The 19085-nt window shown below is 37.8% G+C and overlaps 1 protein-coding gene across 1 annotated transcript in view; it reads left to right on the top strand.

Annotated features, from left to right (window-relative positions):
* LOC306878347 (collagen alpha-1(XIV) chain-like) overlaps positions 1–19085 on the top strand; it is a 137235-nt gene that overhangs the window by 37629 nt on the left and 80521 nt on the right. The window contains exons 8-19 of the mRNA XM_079430630.1: positions 1280–1444; positions 1731–1892; positions 1978–2135; positions 2719–2848; positions 3814–3956; positions 4194–4323; positions 6618–6757; positions 8961–9087; positions 11186–11325; positions 16908–17040; positions 17577–17624; positions 17736–17872. Coding sequence (XP_079286756.1) covers positions 1280–1444; positions 1731–1892; positions 1978–2135; positions 2719–2848; positions 3814–3956; positions 4194–4323; positions 6618–6757; positions 8961–9087; positions 11186–11325; positions 16908–17040; positions 17577–17624; positions 17736–17872 — 1613 coding nt within the window. The remainder of the gene's footprint in view (positions 1–1279; positions 1445–1730; positions 1893–1977; positions 2136–2718; positions 2849–3813; positions 3957–4193; positions 4324–6617; positions 6758–8960; positions 9088–11185; positions 11326–16907; positions 17041–17576; positions 17625–17735; positions 17873–19085) is intronic.

Raw genomic sequence — 19085 nt, 5'->3', positions numbered from 1 at the left:
AGTTTTATATCTCACAGTCGTGACTTAGTTTCTTGTAATTACAGTTTAAATCTCACAGTCGTGACTTAGTTTCTTGTAATTACAGTTTTATATCTCACAGTCGTGACTTAGTTTCTTGTAATTACAGTTTTAGATCTCACAGTCGTGACTTAGTTTCTTGTAATTACAGTTTAAATCTCACAGTCGTGACTTAGTTTCTTGTAATTACAGTTTTATATCTCACAGTCGTGACTTAGTTTCTTGTAATTACAGAAACTAATATCTCACAGTCGTGACTTAGTTTCTTGTAATTACAGTTTTATGTCTCACAATTGTGACTTAGTTTCTTGCAATTGTAATTTTGTATCTTACAGCTGTCACTTAGTTTCTTGTAATTGTGACTTTATATCTCACAATTGTGACTTACTTTCTTGTAACGGGTGGGAAGTCGTGGCCTAATGGTTAGAGAGTCAGACTTGTAATCCGAAGGTTGCGGGTTCGAGTCTCCGGCCGGCAGGAATTGTAGGTGGGGGGAGTGAATGTCCAGCGCTCTCTCCACCCTCAATACCACGACTGAGGTGCCCTTGAGCAAGGCACCGAACCCCCAACTGCTCCCCGGGCGCTGCAGCATAAAATGGCTGCCCACTGCTCCGGGTGTGTGTTCACGGTGTGTGTGTGTTCACTGCTGTGTGTGTGCACTTTGGATGGGTTAAATGCAGAGCACGAATTCCGAGTATGGGTCACCATACTTGGCTGAATGTCACTTCACTTCACTAATTGTGATTTTTATTTCTCATTATTGTGCCTGTAGCAATTTCAACCTTTTTTGATTTGTGACTTTATTTCCTATGCTACTATTAACCTCACCTTTTTGTAATTGCAACTTTATATTTCTGAATTCTAACTTCATATTTCAGAATTGCATCTTTATTTCTCATAATTATTATGACTTACTTTCTTTGCTATGTCATTTCTTACAATTGCGGCTTTATTTCTTGTAATTGTGACGTTATAGCTCACAGTGGTGACTATTACTCATAATTTCACTTTCATATTTTTTGTTATACTTTTATAGCTCACAATTGTGATTTTCTTTCTTGTTTTTGTGATTTTATTTGTTGGACTATAATTGTGACTTCACTTTTTGTAATGGCAATATAATATCTCACGACTGCAACTTCATACCTCAAAATGTCAACTTTATATCTCACAGTTGTGACTTTATGTCTAGTAATTTTAATTTATTTATTTTTTACTTTATTTTACGAAACTCTTTCATTTACTATTTTGGTCTGGCTAGGTCTTGCTCTTACCTACATCCTGGAGAACAGCTTCAAACCTGAGTCTGGGGCTCGTAGCGATGTTCCCAAAATTGGAATTCTGATAACCGACGGCAAATCCCAGGATGACATTATCCCACCTGCCCAGACCCTGAGAAGTGCTGGAGTCGAGCTTTTTGCCATTGGTATTAGAAAATTCCTTATTAGAAAATGCATAATTTTTTGTGTTCATCCAATTTAATGAATGCAGTATGTAGAATAAAATGTCCATCCAGTGTTAAATAAACATCCTCAGGGCTGATGTATACATGTTGTGGAGCTTTTCAGAAATCATTTATGAATTTTATCACTATTAAGTATTTACAAAATGTGCCAAAAGATTGTAGACTGCCAACATTATCACATTATCAACACAAGCTATTTATTATAGCTATTCCAGAAACCCGTGTGAATATATGTGGCTGTGCGTAGGTGTGAAGAATGCTGATGAGAACGAGCTGAAGGCCATCGCCTCTGAACCAGAGGAAACACACGTTTATAATGTGGCAGACTTCAGTATCATGAGCACTATAGTGGATGGTCTGACCAGGAAGGTGTGTGATGGAGTGGAGCAACAAGACAAAGATATTAAACGTAAGTGTTTTAATTGCTATTTAACCTTAGATACAGTATCTGATATATCTGATCTAAAGCCTCATGATTCCCTCATTACTGACAGGAGATTCTTCCACTGAAGAGATGGCATCTCCACCCCGGGACTTGGTCCATTCTGAGGTGACTGCACACAGTTTTCGTGTGTCCTGGACTCATGCGCCTGGCAGTGTGGAAAAATATCGGGTGGTTTACCATCCATCCGGAGCAGATATTCTGGAAGAGGTGACCAATGCTCTTTCGCAACTTTCTAATATGCTACTCAACTATTAGCAATGCCACAAATTATCCAAAACCTTCCACCTAAAAGCCACTTAAAGGGATAGTTTACCCAAAAAAGAAATTTCTAATATCACTATACTTACCTTCATGTCATTCCAAACCTGTATGAATTTCTTTCTTCTGTAGAACTCAACATGAGGTTCAAGAAAATAATGTATTTTAGAAGATAGATGACTTCTTGTCAGAGGTCCTACTGTATATCTCAACTGATGTTCTCCAGATGTTTTAGAAGTCATTTTTTGTGCTTTCTGGCTTAAAAAATAAACTCCAATTGGTTTGATATTTTGTTATCTAGACAGGATTACATTTTTAACTGTGGCTTAAATGTCAAAATACTTTTCAGTGCCTCTTTTATCTTTTGTTCTATTTCCATTTTTGTGATGGTTGTCAGCACGATACTATAAATATTATGTGCTGCACTTTGCCACATTATTTAATACAGCTGAGTTTGTCTGTCTTATTTTTCATAAATATTCTGCAAACTGCTGTGCTAGGCATCACAAACCGCTGTTGTCTTGCTGTACAGATTGTGGTGGGCGGCACGGAGAATTCAGTCGTCCTGCAGAATTTGAACTCTCTGACTGAGTACGAGATTGCTGTGTTCGCTGTGTACCACAGCGCAGCGAGTGACGCTCTGAGAGGCAGCGAGATCACGCGTGAGTCATATTCTAAACTTGCCACGACCAACCTTGAACATAGAACATTTCAAATCACGTGTTACAGGCTCGTGTCCTTCAACACGATTTCACTGTAGAACAGTCATTACCCACAAACCACATGCCTATTTATTTTTCTTAAATGCCCTTTACACTAATTCTATCATCACCTTCTAATATACAGTATGTTTATTTCCTAACGGCTACTTTTGAGCAGATGCATGTCAGTCAACTCAAGAACACAGAACAGACTTCTGAAATGTTAATGTTAGATTAAGATGTTTGAAGTCTTTGGTTTGTGGTAGAAGATTGTTGTAAAGACTGTTCATTTGTGCTTATTCCAGAATTAAAAAAAAATTCTGCTTTTCTTCACACTCCATCTAAGTCACACTCTTTCCAGAATCCAACTCAGAACACACTTCTGATCTTTGCAAATCTTTTACACGCACATCCAAAACTGGAAAATACTCAAGAAACACAAACAAATAGTTTAATCAGTGTTTTTTTTCCAGTGAAGCAAGATTTAAATGAGAAGCTAAATTGTGTTAGATATTATAAGTTGTTTTCTGAAATAAAATTTGGATTTACAATAGACTAAATAAAATGTAATAAATTCAAGTAAATTTAATTAGTTTTTTTTTCACTATTATTCTGAAATAAAATTATAAATTATTCTTAAAAAACATATTAAAATGTAACTTTAAGTGTCATTTAAAATGCATTTTTTATATATATATAAATAAATAATATAAATTATATCAACGGCGCTACATGTCGGCACGCTACCCACAAGGCCATTTGGCGCTGACTTTTTTCTGTATTTTTAATGTAAAATAAGACAAAAATATGTATTTATAAAATGACTGCAATGTACGCACTCACACACATGCAAACACAAAAAAAACACAGACTGTCTGTCTTTGTAAAATATGGATGTCTGATTTGTATGTATGTGTGTATCTCAGTGGCTCTACCAACAGTGAGTGATCTCGAGGTGTACGATGTGACAGACAACAGCATGAGAGCCCGCTGGAGGGATGCAGAAGGGGCTTCTGGGTATATGATCCTTTACGTTCCACTGAGCAGTGAGACTACAGATGAAAGAGAGGTGAGGCTGCAAATTGTCTTTGTGAGTGTGCCTGTCTGTGTTTGAGTATTTGTTAAGCCCGTGCCAGCATGATGACGCTTCCCCCAAAATAGTATCTTTGCTGTTACACTCTTTTCATGGGAGCCGTAGAAGAAGAATAACATTCATCACGTTTGAGTTCCCTTGGTTGCACTTTGATCTGTGTTTCAGCAGCCTTTATGCTGCTCTAAAGGTGTTGCCATTGTTTTTGGGATACAGCTAAAGGTGGATGAGTCGGTGACTGATGTGGAACTGACTGGAATGATTCCTGACACAGAATACACCGTTACGGTCTATGCCATGTTCGGAGAGGAGGCCAGTGATCCCGCAACTGTTCAGGAGACCACCAGTGAGTGTCCAAACCAGTCTGTTTTAAATTTAAACATGCAGTCAGTTTTCTTTCCAACTCTTTTTATATAAAGTCCAGTGTTTAATTGTTCTATTTTGAATTCTGCAGCACAGATAAACTCAGAATAAGTCATTAATAAACATTAAAATGTGTTTAAAGGTGCTCCAAGTAATAAGGCTGGGTGTTATAGATAAATGAAATATTTCAGTATTTTCAGTCTTTTAATTATAATCAGTATGTGTGTATTTGTTTTGAAAAGGCTTAAAATTGTGTTTTTTTTAATTAGATCAAACATGATTTCATCAAAACGGCCATAGTAGCCAAATTCAAAGAGTCAACTTCTGTTAAGATGCACATTTAAGTTTAATAATCAAGGCATATTTTCAGATATTCACAATACATTTTAATTTACACTGCAGTTAAAGAGTAATTAAAAGCTCAAAATACATAAAAAACACATTAACGGGTCAAGGTAGAGTATCAACAGTAAAATTGTGAAATATTATTACAATTTAAAACAACTTTAAAGTATTTTAAAAGATAAATATAATTTAAAAAGTAAAAATATAATTATATTAAATAATAATATCATATAATTAGGGCTGTCAAAATTAACTCGTTAACGCAAATTAATTTTAACGGCATTCATTTTATTAATGCAGCACGCATTTTCTGTTTGACCCGTAGTTGGACAAATGGAGGTGCACAGTGTTGCCAACTTAGTGACTAAAGACAAATCTTTAGGATTTGCCCAAACCTAATTTAGTTTCTGAGACTCACCGGTGCTGCCACACAAGCGTGAGGTCTCTCTTTCCCACAGCGCAGAGCGCACACACCTCTTTCTCTGCAATTGCTCCGTTCAGCGAGCAGCGGAGAGGAGCAGCGCAGATATTATGTTGCTTCTCAAATTTTTACATGCAAGTATAGCCGAAATCACAGCACAGCTACTGTCTTTATCTTATGTGTAGCCTATTAGATTTTATCAGACGACGGCTCGATTATACACCAGGAATTTTTGTGCAGATTAACATCTTGGAAGGAAGAGCTGGTTATGTAGTCTTAATGGGTCCAACAGAACAGTAAAATATATCAATGAAAACAGTTTTATTGAGAATTTGGCTGCATCAAAATACAGTATGTGGGCACAGAGATTGCAAACAAATGTAATAATAAATAATAAATGTACATTTTGCATGTTCAGAAGAAGTGAGCTGCTGTACTGCAAAAATGTAAACAGGCTTGTGTAAGTAAACTGCTCAGTGCAAAGAATGGGAACCTGATATTTATTTTTTCATGTGTCTAATAGACATGAACAAGTTCTATGAAAAACATCCATGACCTTTGAAACATGTCTGCTCTTCATGCTCTATGTTGACTATGGTTTCAATAATAATAAACATATATTGCATAAAGCATCCATATTTGTCTAAGCCCATGCATATTAAAAACTTGAAAAGTATTAATTTAAGGTACATTTAGAAAAAATTAAAATGCGATTAAGTTGCGATTAATCACGAGTTAACTCATGACAATCATGCGATTAATCGTGATTAAATATTTTAATCGATTGACAGCCCTAAATATAATATAATATATGATTTTTGTGATGGAAAAGCTGAATTTTCAGCAGTCATAACTCCAGTCTTGAGAAATAATTTATCAAAAGAACAACATTTATTAGCATTTATGTATTTTTTTGTGATGAGTTTAATGCATCCTTGAATAAAAGTATAATTTAAAAAAAAATTGGTAACACTTTAGAATAGGGAACACTTATTAACTATTAACTACGACTTTTCCCTCAATAAACTAATTTGCTGCTTATAAATATTTAGTAAGGTAGTTGTTAAATTTAGGTATTGAGTAGGATGAAGGATGTAGAATAAGTTCATGTAGAATAAGGCTTAATTATTACTAATAAATGGCTAATATTCTATTAATATGCATGCTAATTAGCAACTAGTTAAGAGACCATAAAATAAAGTGTTACCAAATTGTAAATCCTACTGTATATAGTTTTATATATGAAAAAACAATTAATTAAAACTGGCAGTTTAAACTGATTGATTAAAATGAATCAAATGACCAGCTTAACAAGTTTAACTCAAAGATATTACATTGTCTTACACGCTCTCATTCTCTTGAGTTGCAAGACAAGGACAGAACGTGTTTATAGGAGAATTAATGAGCAGTTAAAAAGTGCATTAAAATCATTGTGACTTTAATGTTGTAACAATGTCACTTAAAATTCAGTATGTGTCAGTGATTGATCATTAGTCCCTGTCTTCCTGTAGTGTCCCTGAGACCTCCACGTAACCTGCGGGTCACTGAAGTTGACCACAGCTCTGTCCGACTCAACTGGGACGCAGTGCCCAGTAAGGTTAAGGGCTACCGTGTAGTGTATATGAAGACAGATGGTGTGCAGACCAGTAAGGTGATCACTACAACACAACCTACAATACATGACAAGCACTTGTTTCTCTGTTAAACAAACATGCTCACATTCACTCTCACACTCAGTTAATCAGATGTATAGTATATAAAATAGGGATGTAACGATATCAAAATCTCACGATATGACGTCCACAATACGATATTCATTGTGATATTTAAAGCTTTTTGGGTTAAAAATGATCTGGAATCAATATTTGAGCAAGTACATAACCAGCCAGTGTTAAAAACTAACGCCTCACTTTAGCCCAATTCACAACAGTTATCTTATAATAATGTTTTCTTATTTGAATTGTACGGGTAGGTTTTCATGGGAAATTCGAGCATGGCACTGCGTCATTACGTCACGTCTGTAAACATAAAGAAGTTTTCCCGGTTAGTAGCTATATCGCACGTGAGGATCCTGCAGGTGGCGCATCATTTATAGCCTTTTCTCACAGAAGCTAGAATAATTAAATGTATAATTTTGATGGTGGATTGTGATCCAGAAAGGATTATGTGTTTATGAAACACACGTGAATGAAATTAAATTATATTCCAGTGTTAAATATGCTTCTGATTACAGATAGCCTGGGATTACACAGGATTTGTATTTTAAAGAAAACCAGTTCGAAGGGAGCATAGTTTGCTTTTTGGGTAATTTATTAATATGAAATTTGAATGATATGACAATTAGATTAGACTGTACAGAAATTTAAATCCACACGCTAATATACGCTATACTCATTATCACGCAATGCTGATGTTGTAACATTAATAATAATGATCGTTAGATTTAATCACCATTGGTAGCACGATTTATTGTAATTCTTTTTTCCTCAGTTGGGCAGGACAAGCATGGCAGACTTGTTACTTGTTCAGATGGCAATATATAGTGAAAATTCTTATTTGGGTCATATATTCCATGACGTAGGCTAGAATCTGTGATTACTAAATACAGGATTCACACCGGTGCAGTGACTGACAGCTACACATACTCCTCAAAACATGAGATTAATCCGCACTGGAGCCGTGCCAACTCACAACCCACGCAATGAAGATAATTACGCACAGAGCTGCAATTCAATGTTTTCAAACAGAGATGGCTACAAAGAGGTCAAATTTACGGACTGCAGCTTTTAAAAAAAAGACAAATGAAGAATTTGATTTCTTTTGTACATTTTTTAAGTTAAATTCTTCTATTTATTGCACTTTGAGAATTTAAAATTAAGAGCTCCAACCCTTGTTCTTAACTAAGAAAACTTAAGTCAGTGATTGACTTGTCTCTGCAATTTAAAGGGGACTCAACCCTCTTTTTATTTGTGATATACTGTCTCAGTCAAAATTACATTCACACTGATGTTTTAGGAAGCCAAACTAATTTGAATATAATAACAACAATGACAGCCATATACTGTAATATAATTGCACTGTAAAATAAATGAAAATTAATATTTCATAGGTATATTATTTTTGCTTTACAGTAAAGTAGGGAAAATACAATGCTTATTTTCTAATTTCTACACTTGAAAGAGATATTTTGAATTTGGACTGCATTTTTAACCTGCATCTTTTATTGTATTTTGACGGAAACGGCAGTAGAGCTTTTATTTTGAGGGACAACTCAAGTTTAGTGCTTACTACCAATACTACAAATCTAGTGAAATAGATAATCATCTGCCGTGAAAATAAAGCTTTATTGGTGGCTGTTGCATTCCCAAACATGCGCTAAACTCACAGCACGTGCAATAAACAAGTTGACTTCATTCACTGTGAATGGAGCTGGTCTGAGGCATGGAAACACCGGATCACAAGCTGATAGCCTGAGCGAAGTGCGCACTTCGCTTTGAAATGCGCAGCACAAATAGACTTGATAAAGGGATTAAGCTATATTGTGGTCGGTTTTAGTTCCTTTGACAGATACTGTGTCCAAGTATAATGGCCCAAAACACAACTTTAAGACCTTTTACTTTAGAATAAGAAGTTTAAATATATTTTAAAAACTACATATTTGCCCGGAAGATCTATCATTTCATATCGTCATATGAACACGATAATATAGAGACAGTTTTGCTATTGTGATATCACGATATTGATCATATCGTTACATCCCTAATATAACATTATTCAAATTACTGAATAATAGTCAAATAAATAACTACAAGGGCCTATATTTGTTGTGTCATTATTATTTTTTTTCTTTCCAGGTGGATTTGGGTCCAGTCACCAATGTGTACCTGAAGAACCTGTCACCCTTAACAGAGTACACCGTTGCCGTTTTTGCTCTCTACGATGCCGGCCAATCAGAGGCGCTCAGTGGCGGATTCAATACAAGTAAGACTGTTTGATCCCTGCCAATGAACTGCTTAAAAATGTTTAAATGGGTGAATTCAGTAATTCAGTTTTTTGGCTGTGTTAAAGATGCCAGCATATGCTGGACAGTTGGTGTGGATTTATCCAAATTATTTTTCCAAGCCCAAAAGAGACAGGGCCCATTGGTATTCATTATCATGAGCACGGCAAAAACAAATCTCATCTACTTGCAGCAGTACTGATTTAACATGTACATGTATGTGCATATTTTGTTGTATTTTCCTCCTCCAACGGAATTTACAATATTCGCCGCACACAGAGTCTGCAATTTACTTCAGCTGGAAAGCAGGGTTGGATGCTTTCTCTGTCCTGGACAAAGCATCACTTTCTAGGCAGGCTATTACCTTCTGTAATCATTGATTGGCTGCTGGAATCTATAATAGATCTGGGCCTTGGTTTCCTGAGTTTCATTCTTCTGTGGGTGTCCTGACATTGTCGTTGTAGTAATCAGGTTACATGGAGAAATTTCTAGGGAATACATTTGAATTTGAAAGTGATTGTTATGGTAAATGCCGGTCGCTCTGTGGAAATGAGAATGTTCAGAAATTCATTCACCAAATGAAAATTAAAAGATTAGTTCACCCAAAAATGAAAACTATGTCATCATTTACTTTCACCAGCTCTTTTTAATGTCTATATGAATTAATTGTCAGAAGAACTAAGCGATTGTAGGACTGGATGTATGCTTGGTCAATCACTATATGTATGCTGATGATCTAGTTGTTTTTTCCCCAAGTAGTGCTGGTTTTCAGCAGTTGCTTAATATATGTTCTGATTATGGGATTAGATATGATGTGCAATACAATACAAAAAAGAGTGTTGCCATGATATGTAGAACCAAAGAACATAGAGATTTGAATTTCCCAGATTGTTATTTATCAGGGCAAGTGTTGAATGTATGTACTACTGCAAAATATTTAGGTCATATCATTAATAATGAAATGAGTGATGATGATGATATGTATAGGCAACGTCGTAAGTTATATGCTCAAGTATGTTGATTAATGTTGTTAAATTTTATATGTGTTCAGATCAGGTAAAGATAAACCTTTTTAGAGCATATTGTACTTCTTTTTATACTGCTCCTTTGTTGTAGTTTAAGAAAGAGAGCCTAAGCTTCAGGTTGCGTACAATGACTGTATGAGGATCCTGCTGAAAAAACCAAGATGGTGCAGTGCAAGTGATTTATTCTGTAAGGCAAGAGCACATTCATTCCCTGCTTTAATGAGAAATTTGATGTATAAATTTGTTTGTCGGCTGGACAATTCACATAATAATATTATAATGTTGTTGATAAATCCTAGGCTTACTAAAGAGCGATATCAGTCCTCTATGAGGAAGTATTGGCATAACTGTCTTTTTTAATGTGTACTGTTTTGGTTTGTATTGTCTGTCTTTTGCTAATGGACCTTGAGTCTGGAAATAAAGTTGAATATTTAATCGACTTCATGTCATGTCAAAGACTTATGACTTTCATCTGTGGAACACAAAAGGAGAACCCAAATTTTCAAGTTTTGTATCTATCTTGTTGCAAAGATGTTTACATATTTGTTTACATATAGGGGAAGTCGTGGCCTAATGGTTAGAGAGTCGGACTCGTAATCCAAAGGTTGCGGGTTCGAGTCTCTGGCCGGCAGGGATTGTAGGTGGGGGAAGTGAATGTCCAGCGCTCTCTCCATCCTCAATACCACGATTGAGGTGCCCTTGAGCAAGGCACCGAACCCCCAACTGCTCCCCGGGCGCCGCAGCATAAATGGCTGCCCACTGCTCCGGGTGTGTGTTCACGGTGTGTGTGTGTTCACTGCTGTGTGTGTGCACGTTGGATGGGTTAAATGCAGAGCACGAATTCCGAGTATGGGTCACCATACTTGGCACTATGTCACTTCACATATTTTACTGGAACACAAGACAAAATACTGAAATTATTATTATAATTTGCAGTTAACCATTGTTTTAGTTTGTATGTAAACAATTTTGAGCATAATTGTCAATTTTTGTAAAAAAACTAATAGCAAAGGCTCTTAGATTGCTTGACCATGTTTGATTTGATCTCTTTCAGAGCTTGTGCCAGCCCCGTTCAGCCTGATGACATCAGAGGTGACCTCAGAGAGTTTCCGGGTCAGCTGGTCACATCCTGCCAGAGATGTGGTGCTCTATAAGATGGCCTGGTCACCCACAGTAGGAGGACAAGAGATGGAGGTCAGTCAATTACAAGTACAATGATTAGTGATGTCAGAGCTAGAAGGTGCAGCAAGAAGGTACTTGGTTTTGCTTTTTTCTTTAATTTCTGTAACATAATATAATATAATATAATATAATATGAAAGTTTGGGTGGATTTATTTGATCAAAAGTGACATTAAAAACTTTAAAATTATTATAAAAATATATACTTCAAATAAATGAATGAATTCTAATCATCAAATAATACTATACTGCTTTCAGCATTAATAAGAAGAGGAAATGTTGCTTGATTGCCAAATAAGCATTTTAAATAGTTTTTTCCCCTTCACAGGAATAAATTACATTTTTAAAATATATTAAAATAAAAAAAAACATTTGTTTTAAATTTGAATAATCTTTCACAAAGTTATTGTATTTTCGAATACAATCAAATGCAGACTTTGACTTCTTAAATATTTAAAAATGAGCTATAATATAATATAATATAATATAATAGTCACGGTGCACACACGAGGAGGGAACAGGAGCGCGCAGACGAGGACGTAAACTCAAATAATAGTCTTTACTGATGACATCAAGGCAGGGCAAAACAAGGCAAGACAAGACAAGGCTTACAGACAGGAAACACCGGGGGTAATGAGTAGACCAGACGAAATCTAACTGAACAGACAGGACTAATATACAAGGGATAATCATAGACAATTAGACAAACATGGCTGGACAATAATTAACTAATAAACACATCAGACAAGGACAGGAAACAAACCAAATATGGACACAAGAGGCAGGAACACATGACACATACGACAGAGGACTGACAATAATATAATATAAAGATTAATAATAAGCAGGGGTGCACTTAAGTTTTTCAGCCTGGTTCTCATAAGAGCACCTGGAGATTTGGTTTGGTCCTCACACTGCACATAGTGTTACCCATTAAATATAATTATATTATTATTTTTTTTAAAATAAATAGTGTTAATAATATTATTGCTTTATTTAGTTCGTTTTTTGTCAAATAAAATAATACAAAATAAAGTGTGATAATACTATTATATTTTAAAATAAAAAGGGATTGTTAAATAAAACCTAAAAATAAAATGCTAATATTAACTTTTTTAAAACAATGAATTTTCATAATTTTCAAAATTGAAATCAGCAAGCTATTACTTTGCTGGGAAGTTTGTGCTAGTTTTGTGCTGCTGATTGAAGAGTGTCAGTGAAGAGCAGAAATCTTATACTGTATTACAGTTTGTCGATCTAAAATAGTAATTGTGCATTAATAGCTGTCAATGTAATGGAAGCAGACTCACACAGAGGATAACATCAAACAACAGGAGTGTTTATTGAACAGCTGAGTAAAGCAGATGGGAGAAGGTGAGCATGAACTTCAATAGACAGGTTGAATGAGTGATGAGTAGGTAATGTTATGTTTTGCCTTGACAGGAACTCGTGGATCACTAAGCGGTGCACACACCTCACATAGTGGATTCAATGACTTCAGATGCGGGATCGCTGGAGGAGACTGACTTAGGAACACTGGAGATAAGACACTGCCATTTTGTGCCTACGCACTGCTCGCTGTAGTTGGTGGTGAGCAGCATCCCAGACCCTCTCGCTCTCTCGGAACCAGTAGTCAACTGATGGTACATCCGACGGTTCCCCAGACCAGGGGAACAGGGGTGGCTGGTAGCCGAGCATGCACTGGAAGGGAGTAAGTCCAGTGGACGGTTGATACAGAGAATTCTGAGCGTACCCGGCCCAGCCAATGAACTGATTCCAAGAGTCCTGGTGGCCATGGCAGAAGGTTCGTAGGAATAGTCCTATTTCCTGGATATTCCTTTCCGTCTGCCCGTTCGTCTGGGGGTAGTAACCAGATGATAGACTTATGATCACACCCAGGAGAGAGAAAAGGCTTTCCATACCCTTGAGACAAATTGTGGTCCTCAATCTGAAACAATATCTTCAGGGATGCCATAATACCGGAAGATGTGATTGAACATCAGTTCAGCAGTCTCCATTGCTGTGGACAGGCCTCTGAGGGGGAGCAGATGTCAAGACTTGGAAAACCGATCAATGACCACTAGAATACATGTGTTACCGTCAGAGGCTGGCAGATCCGTGATGAAATCTACTCCCAGGTTTGACCAGGGACGGTTGGGAGCGGGCAGCAGAAGGAGCTTGCCTGATGGTAAGTGGCGTGGGATGGAGCTTGGATGGAGCTTGGCTGGAGTCCCCTGCTGCTGAGACAATACGGCTCCGACTCCTCAGGTGGAGGCATCGACTTCAACAATGAACTGCTTACTGGGATCTGGGTGCACAAGGAGAGGCGCCTTGGTAAACGCTTCTTTGAGTCTGTCAAAAGCTTCAGAAGCAGCAGGGGTCCAGGTTAGAGACTTGGGTTGGTTACGTAACAGGTTCGTTAAGGGGTTGGTGATGGTGCTGTAATCTTGGATAAACCTTCGATAGAAATTCGAGAAACCCAGGAAGCGTTGGAGTTCCTTGATGGTGGCAGGAGTAGGCCAGTTCTTTATGGCGTCTACCTTCCCCTCGTCCATCTGGATGCCACCACTGTCGATGTTATACCCAAGGAACTGCACTGAGGATTGATGGAATGAAGACTTTTCTGCCTTGAGGAACAGCTGGTAATCTCTCAGGCATTTCAGGACTGATGTGGGGGTGATGTTCGGCCATGCTCCGGGAGTAGATGAGGATGTCATCTATGTAGACCAGCACAAATCCATGGAGATACTCCCGGAGCACCTCATGCATAAAGTCCTGGAATATGGAGGGGGCGTTGACTAGATCATACGGCATGACAAAATATTCGTAGTGGCCAGTAGGGGTCACAAAGGCTGTCTTCCACTCATCCCCCTCACGTATTCAGATGAGGTTGTACGCGCTGTGGAGGTCCAACTTGGTGAAGACGGTGGCTCCGCAGAGATGTTCAAGCGACGAGAGGAAGGGGATAACGGAACTTTACTGTAATCAATGGTCGTGAGCCGCCGTCCTTCATTGCCACAAAGAAGAAAATCGAACCAGCAGCAGGGGATGTCGAAGGGCGGATGTAACCTTGCCGTAACGCCTCCTCAATATACTCCTCCATGGCCTTCTGTTCTGGGAGTGATAATGGATATATCTTTCTGCGGGGCACTGGCTCACCCGGTACTAGATCTATTGCGCAGTCCCATGGCCGATGTGGTGGTAACTGGGAGGCTTTCTTAGGGCAGAATACGTCACTGAAGTGGGAATAACAGGCTGGAATCGCAACTGCTTGCTTCTCCAGGGGACTTTCAATGGACGTGGAATTGAGGGCTATGGCCTCGGCACGGAGAGAAGTAGGTTGAGGGATATAAAAACAGCCAGGAAAGCATTGGTTACCCCACTTCAGGACCTCTCCAGTATGCCAGGAAATGTTGGATTCATGCTGTACAAACCAGGGTCGCCCAAGAATGATGTACGCCGTAGATCCCTCCAGAACCAGTAGATGGATTTCGCGCTGGAGAGGACACAGAAGGTAAGTACACGAAGGTGGTAAGTAGTAGGTAAGTCGCTGTGATAGCATAGGGACTCCACTTCGAATAAACGTGACTGGACATTGAAGTGCTGTGAGGTGTGTGTTTTTATGGCAGAATAGATGAATGTCCAAATGATGTGCAGGTGCGGGTGATTAGAATTCCGGTGGGGGTGTGCGCTGTGATTGGGTGGTGAGAGAGCCTGGCTGATCTGTGACAGTTAACCACATCGGTATGCAAATGAGCGGTTTGAACTTATTTAAACAGCGCATTTTTTATTTTGGTCTTCTACCACTTGTGTGCACCTCTGATAATAAGTCTGTTTCATGCTTATAAGAACTCTTAAAAATTAAATACATATATAAATCAGTTGGGCACTGGCAAAATATTACTATAATATAATAAAATATGTTTTGATGTGGCTTGCAAAAGCACTTTGTCTGTCAGTGGAGACAGATGTTTTTTGGCAGTAGTATGGTGGAGTCATGCCATCTTCCGGCAGGGGCACATGCTAACCAGCCAAAACCCTGAACTTGAATTCTATGTTTTCTCTTTAACTTTTCTACAGTGTTTCTCCATTGTGACTTACTTGCTGTTTTAAACATCCATTGCTAGATGTTAGTTCCAACAAACTATATATGTTGAAAGAGAAAGTGAAATATAAATTTTATGAGGTCCTTGAAAATGATTTATGAATCAATCAATACTTCCTAACCCAGAGCCTGGGGCCAACTGTAATTCACTATTAGAAATGACCAGTCACCGGCACTCACAAACACCAAAACAACCAGCAGCATACTGAACACGTCCCATCACTGCTATACCTGCCACGCGTGACCACAGACACAAGCGTGTGTGAGTGTGTGTGTGTGACGGAGAAAGTTTTTATTACTGGCCAGGAGTCAGTGCAGCTGTTTTTTATAGATAGCACCGCAGATCGATATGTTTACCAAGAGCCACCAGAGCAGAAAATAATAAAATGCTGTGAGGCAGACTGGAATGTGGCTGAAACTTCAGGTCCCAAAGCAGAGGAGTCAGCCCAGAAACACAGGGGTTTGCTGGGACGGCCCAGAGCTGACTGAGATCCAAAGCTCTCCTGATAGCAGGCTTGCTTTTTAATGCATGTTCTTGTTATTGGCATGGCGTAGGTGCTTTGCTGAGCAGCCACCAACATTTATACCAGACAAAACACAATGTTTTGTCTGCATACTGTTGCAGCTACTATGACTTTTGCTGGAAAATGGACAGAAAATTCTGTTGACTTATGTTCTGCACAATGGCGCACAAAAATTTGAGTAAAACTTCTATCTTCTGCATTTATACATGCCATCTGTCACTGTCCATCTGTCATTGATCTAATGGTACAACCATAAGCAGACTGTAGTTTATGACATACAGAATCATAAGAAAATAATTTGTCAGTCTACATTTAGGCATCCTCTTGTTGATGACTGTGGGGCCCACCCTTATCATCAGAACCATCACTCTTGGATCTGGGCTGAAATAGATATGGCCTTGCTTTAGAATTGGACTGTCCATTTTCTTCATCATCACCCTCCGACACTTGGCGATAAATCTTTACAATTGACTGTAAAGTATCTTCTTTGCTGCCAAGTGTCTGGTCTGTAGCATAATCTACAGTCTATTGGGTATTTTAAAAAAGCAGTGTTGTCCCATGCATTCCAAAATATCTGAATTAAATTAACTCCTTAACCACATGTTGATGATTACCAAACAGGAGGTGTGACCAGGCCACTCTCAGCAGTACAAGCTAAAAACTTTGATGTAAACTAGTTGTGTACTCAACGCTTACTACTGTTATACTTGAAGTGTACTTAAAAGTATACATTTATATACATTTATATATTTATATACAATTAAGTCCCAATGAGTATTGAAATAGTACACTTGCAAGTATACTACTAGTACACTGATATTTGTACTTACTACATAATGTATACTTAAAAATATACTTGAACTTTACTTAATTATACTTAATAAAATAAACTTGAAGTATACTCCTTTTTGGTAAGAGTTCTGGTTTATTCTTTAACTGGATGGTTTTGTGTTTGTGTGTTGTACAGATGATGCTAAATGGAGCTGAGGACTCATTTGTAATTCAAGACCTGAGTCCTTTTACAGAATATAAGGTGTCACTGTCAGCCATCTATAAAGACGAAACGGAGAGCAGCCCTGTGGTTGTGCTTGAGAATACATGTAAGTCATGAAATAATGTTGTTTAAATGTTTAACACCAACCAGATAATTCACATTATTGCAAACTGACTAATTGATTTTTTATTTTTTTTGCTTTGCTTTGTTTAAAAAAATAAAATTGATTTTCTTGTTTGTTTTTGTTTTGTTTTTGTCATTTGTTATTGATTTGTTTTTGTTGTTCTTTGTTATTTTTATTTTGCTTTGCATTGTTTTTTTGTGCTTTGCTTTGGGTTTGTTTTGCTTTTTTGCTTTACTTTGTTTTTTGTTTTGTTTTTTGTTTTGCTTTGCTGTTTTTGTGCTTTGCTTTGGTTTTGTTTTGCGTTGACTTCTTTTTTTGCTTTGCTTTGCTTTTTTGTCATTTGTTATCAATTTGTTTTTTGTTGTTCTTTATTGTTTTTTGCTTTGATCTATTTTGCTTTATTTATTTATTTATTTTGCTTTGCTTTGTTTTTTTTTGTGCTTTGCTCTGGGTTTGTTTTGCTTTGTCTTCCCTTTTGCTTTGCTTTGATTTTATTTAAAAAAAAAATATGATTTCAGTGGGCTGGATCACAGAAGTTCCCACCTCTTTTCCCTCCACTACAGCATGTAAGACAAATATAATTTTATCCTACTGTTATTTGAACATTGGATAGATGGATAGATTTGTAGATCAATACCCCAGAATGTATTGTGTCTAAGTTGATCTGGATCATCTAGTTGTTCATCTGGGAGTGAGTAACCTGTGGGTAGACGAGGAGACGCCCTTCAGTATGCAAGTGAACTGGGAAGTGCTGGACTCAGACGTGGAGCAGTACAAAGTGACATATGTCAGTGCAGACCGCACAGAAGAGACAGTGAGTAAACATAACCGCAGCACACAGACATCCATAACTAATGTTAATATAACAACACAAGAGCTTGCTTGCTTTTTGTCATCATCATCTTCCTGTCTTCTCGAACAGTTTAGCTGCAGACTCTCCTCTCCGAATACATAAAGACTGCAACACACACTTGTCTTATTTGTGTCCCAGCAAGGCTGTTATTTCATAAAGCTACCTATATTGCTCTTGTGCTATAAAAATATAACAGAAAAATGTATTACCTCTGTGCTATTATATTGCAGGCTTATCATATTCCTCCGGGTAAGTGGAGTTGAATGATGCAGCTCTGCTGCTTGTATTATCTATTGCAAGGACATGTCTTGCTCAAAGTGACCTTTTTAAATGCATGCAGTGGTAGTCCCTTTGTCACATCCTGCAGTGATTCCTGTGGTGCATAATCATATGGCAAGGAATTGCAGGAGTGAATTAAAACCTTGTTCTGGCAAGTTTAAGATCTTTCGTGGCGTAAAGTTTCATTCAAAATCTGGTGACTTGTTACCCCTAACTGTACAGAATATCGACCTCTCCTGGGCTGTAATTCTCCTGGAGAATCATTGGGGGTCAAGCTATAAAGGAGATGGATAAAGGAGATGGGACTGGGAAAAAGGAAATTCTATTATCTTTTCAAGTGCCATTTAGGTCACTGAGCAAAATGTGAGAAGTAGAGAGAGAACATCTGAGAGGGATAGTAAGGGAGAGCACGCCTCATTTGAGGGAAAGTTCCAGCAAAGTTTAAAAAGAGAGACGACCTCCTGCATTCAGGTTTCAGCACCACGGATTGGTGGACAGCTCCGCTAATGAGAGTCGTTCTGCAGGAGGCTGCACAGCAAAAACAGGAGGGTCTAAAACTAACACAGTCTCATCCCAACTCGTCACATATTGACGCTTGGTTTTTGCGTCGCTTTTTGACGCTCAAGGTACCCCTTTCGCGTCACTTTTCGACGTGAAGGGAAGGTAATTTTTTTAAATAGGAAACACTTAGCGTATATTAATCATTTTTAAATAAATTATGCCAGTACTTGCATCTGCCTCCTATATCTTGCGTTTTCTTCACAGATGGTAGGTTTAGGGGCAGGGGTTGGGTAAGTCACTATTTTGACTGTTTACATTCACAATCACACCTCTACATATATGCAATAATGGCAATCTTATTATGACGATAAAATTCCCAATAACGCGTTAGCAT

The sequence above is a fragment of the Barbus barbus genome (genome assembly GCF_936440315.1).
Source record: "Barbus barbus genome assembly, chromosome: 12".
NCBI lineage: Eukaryota > Metazoa > Chordata > Actinopteri > Cypriniformes > Cyprinidae > Barbus > Barbus barbus.
This window is presented reverse-complemented; position numbering and strand designations above follow the sequence as displayed.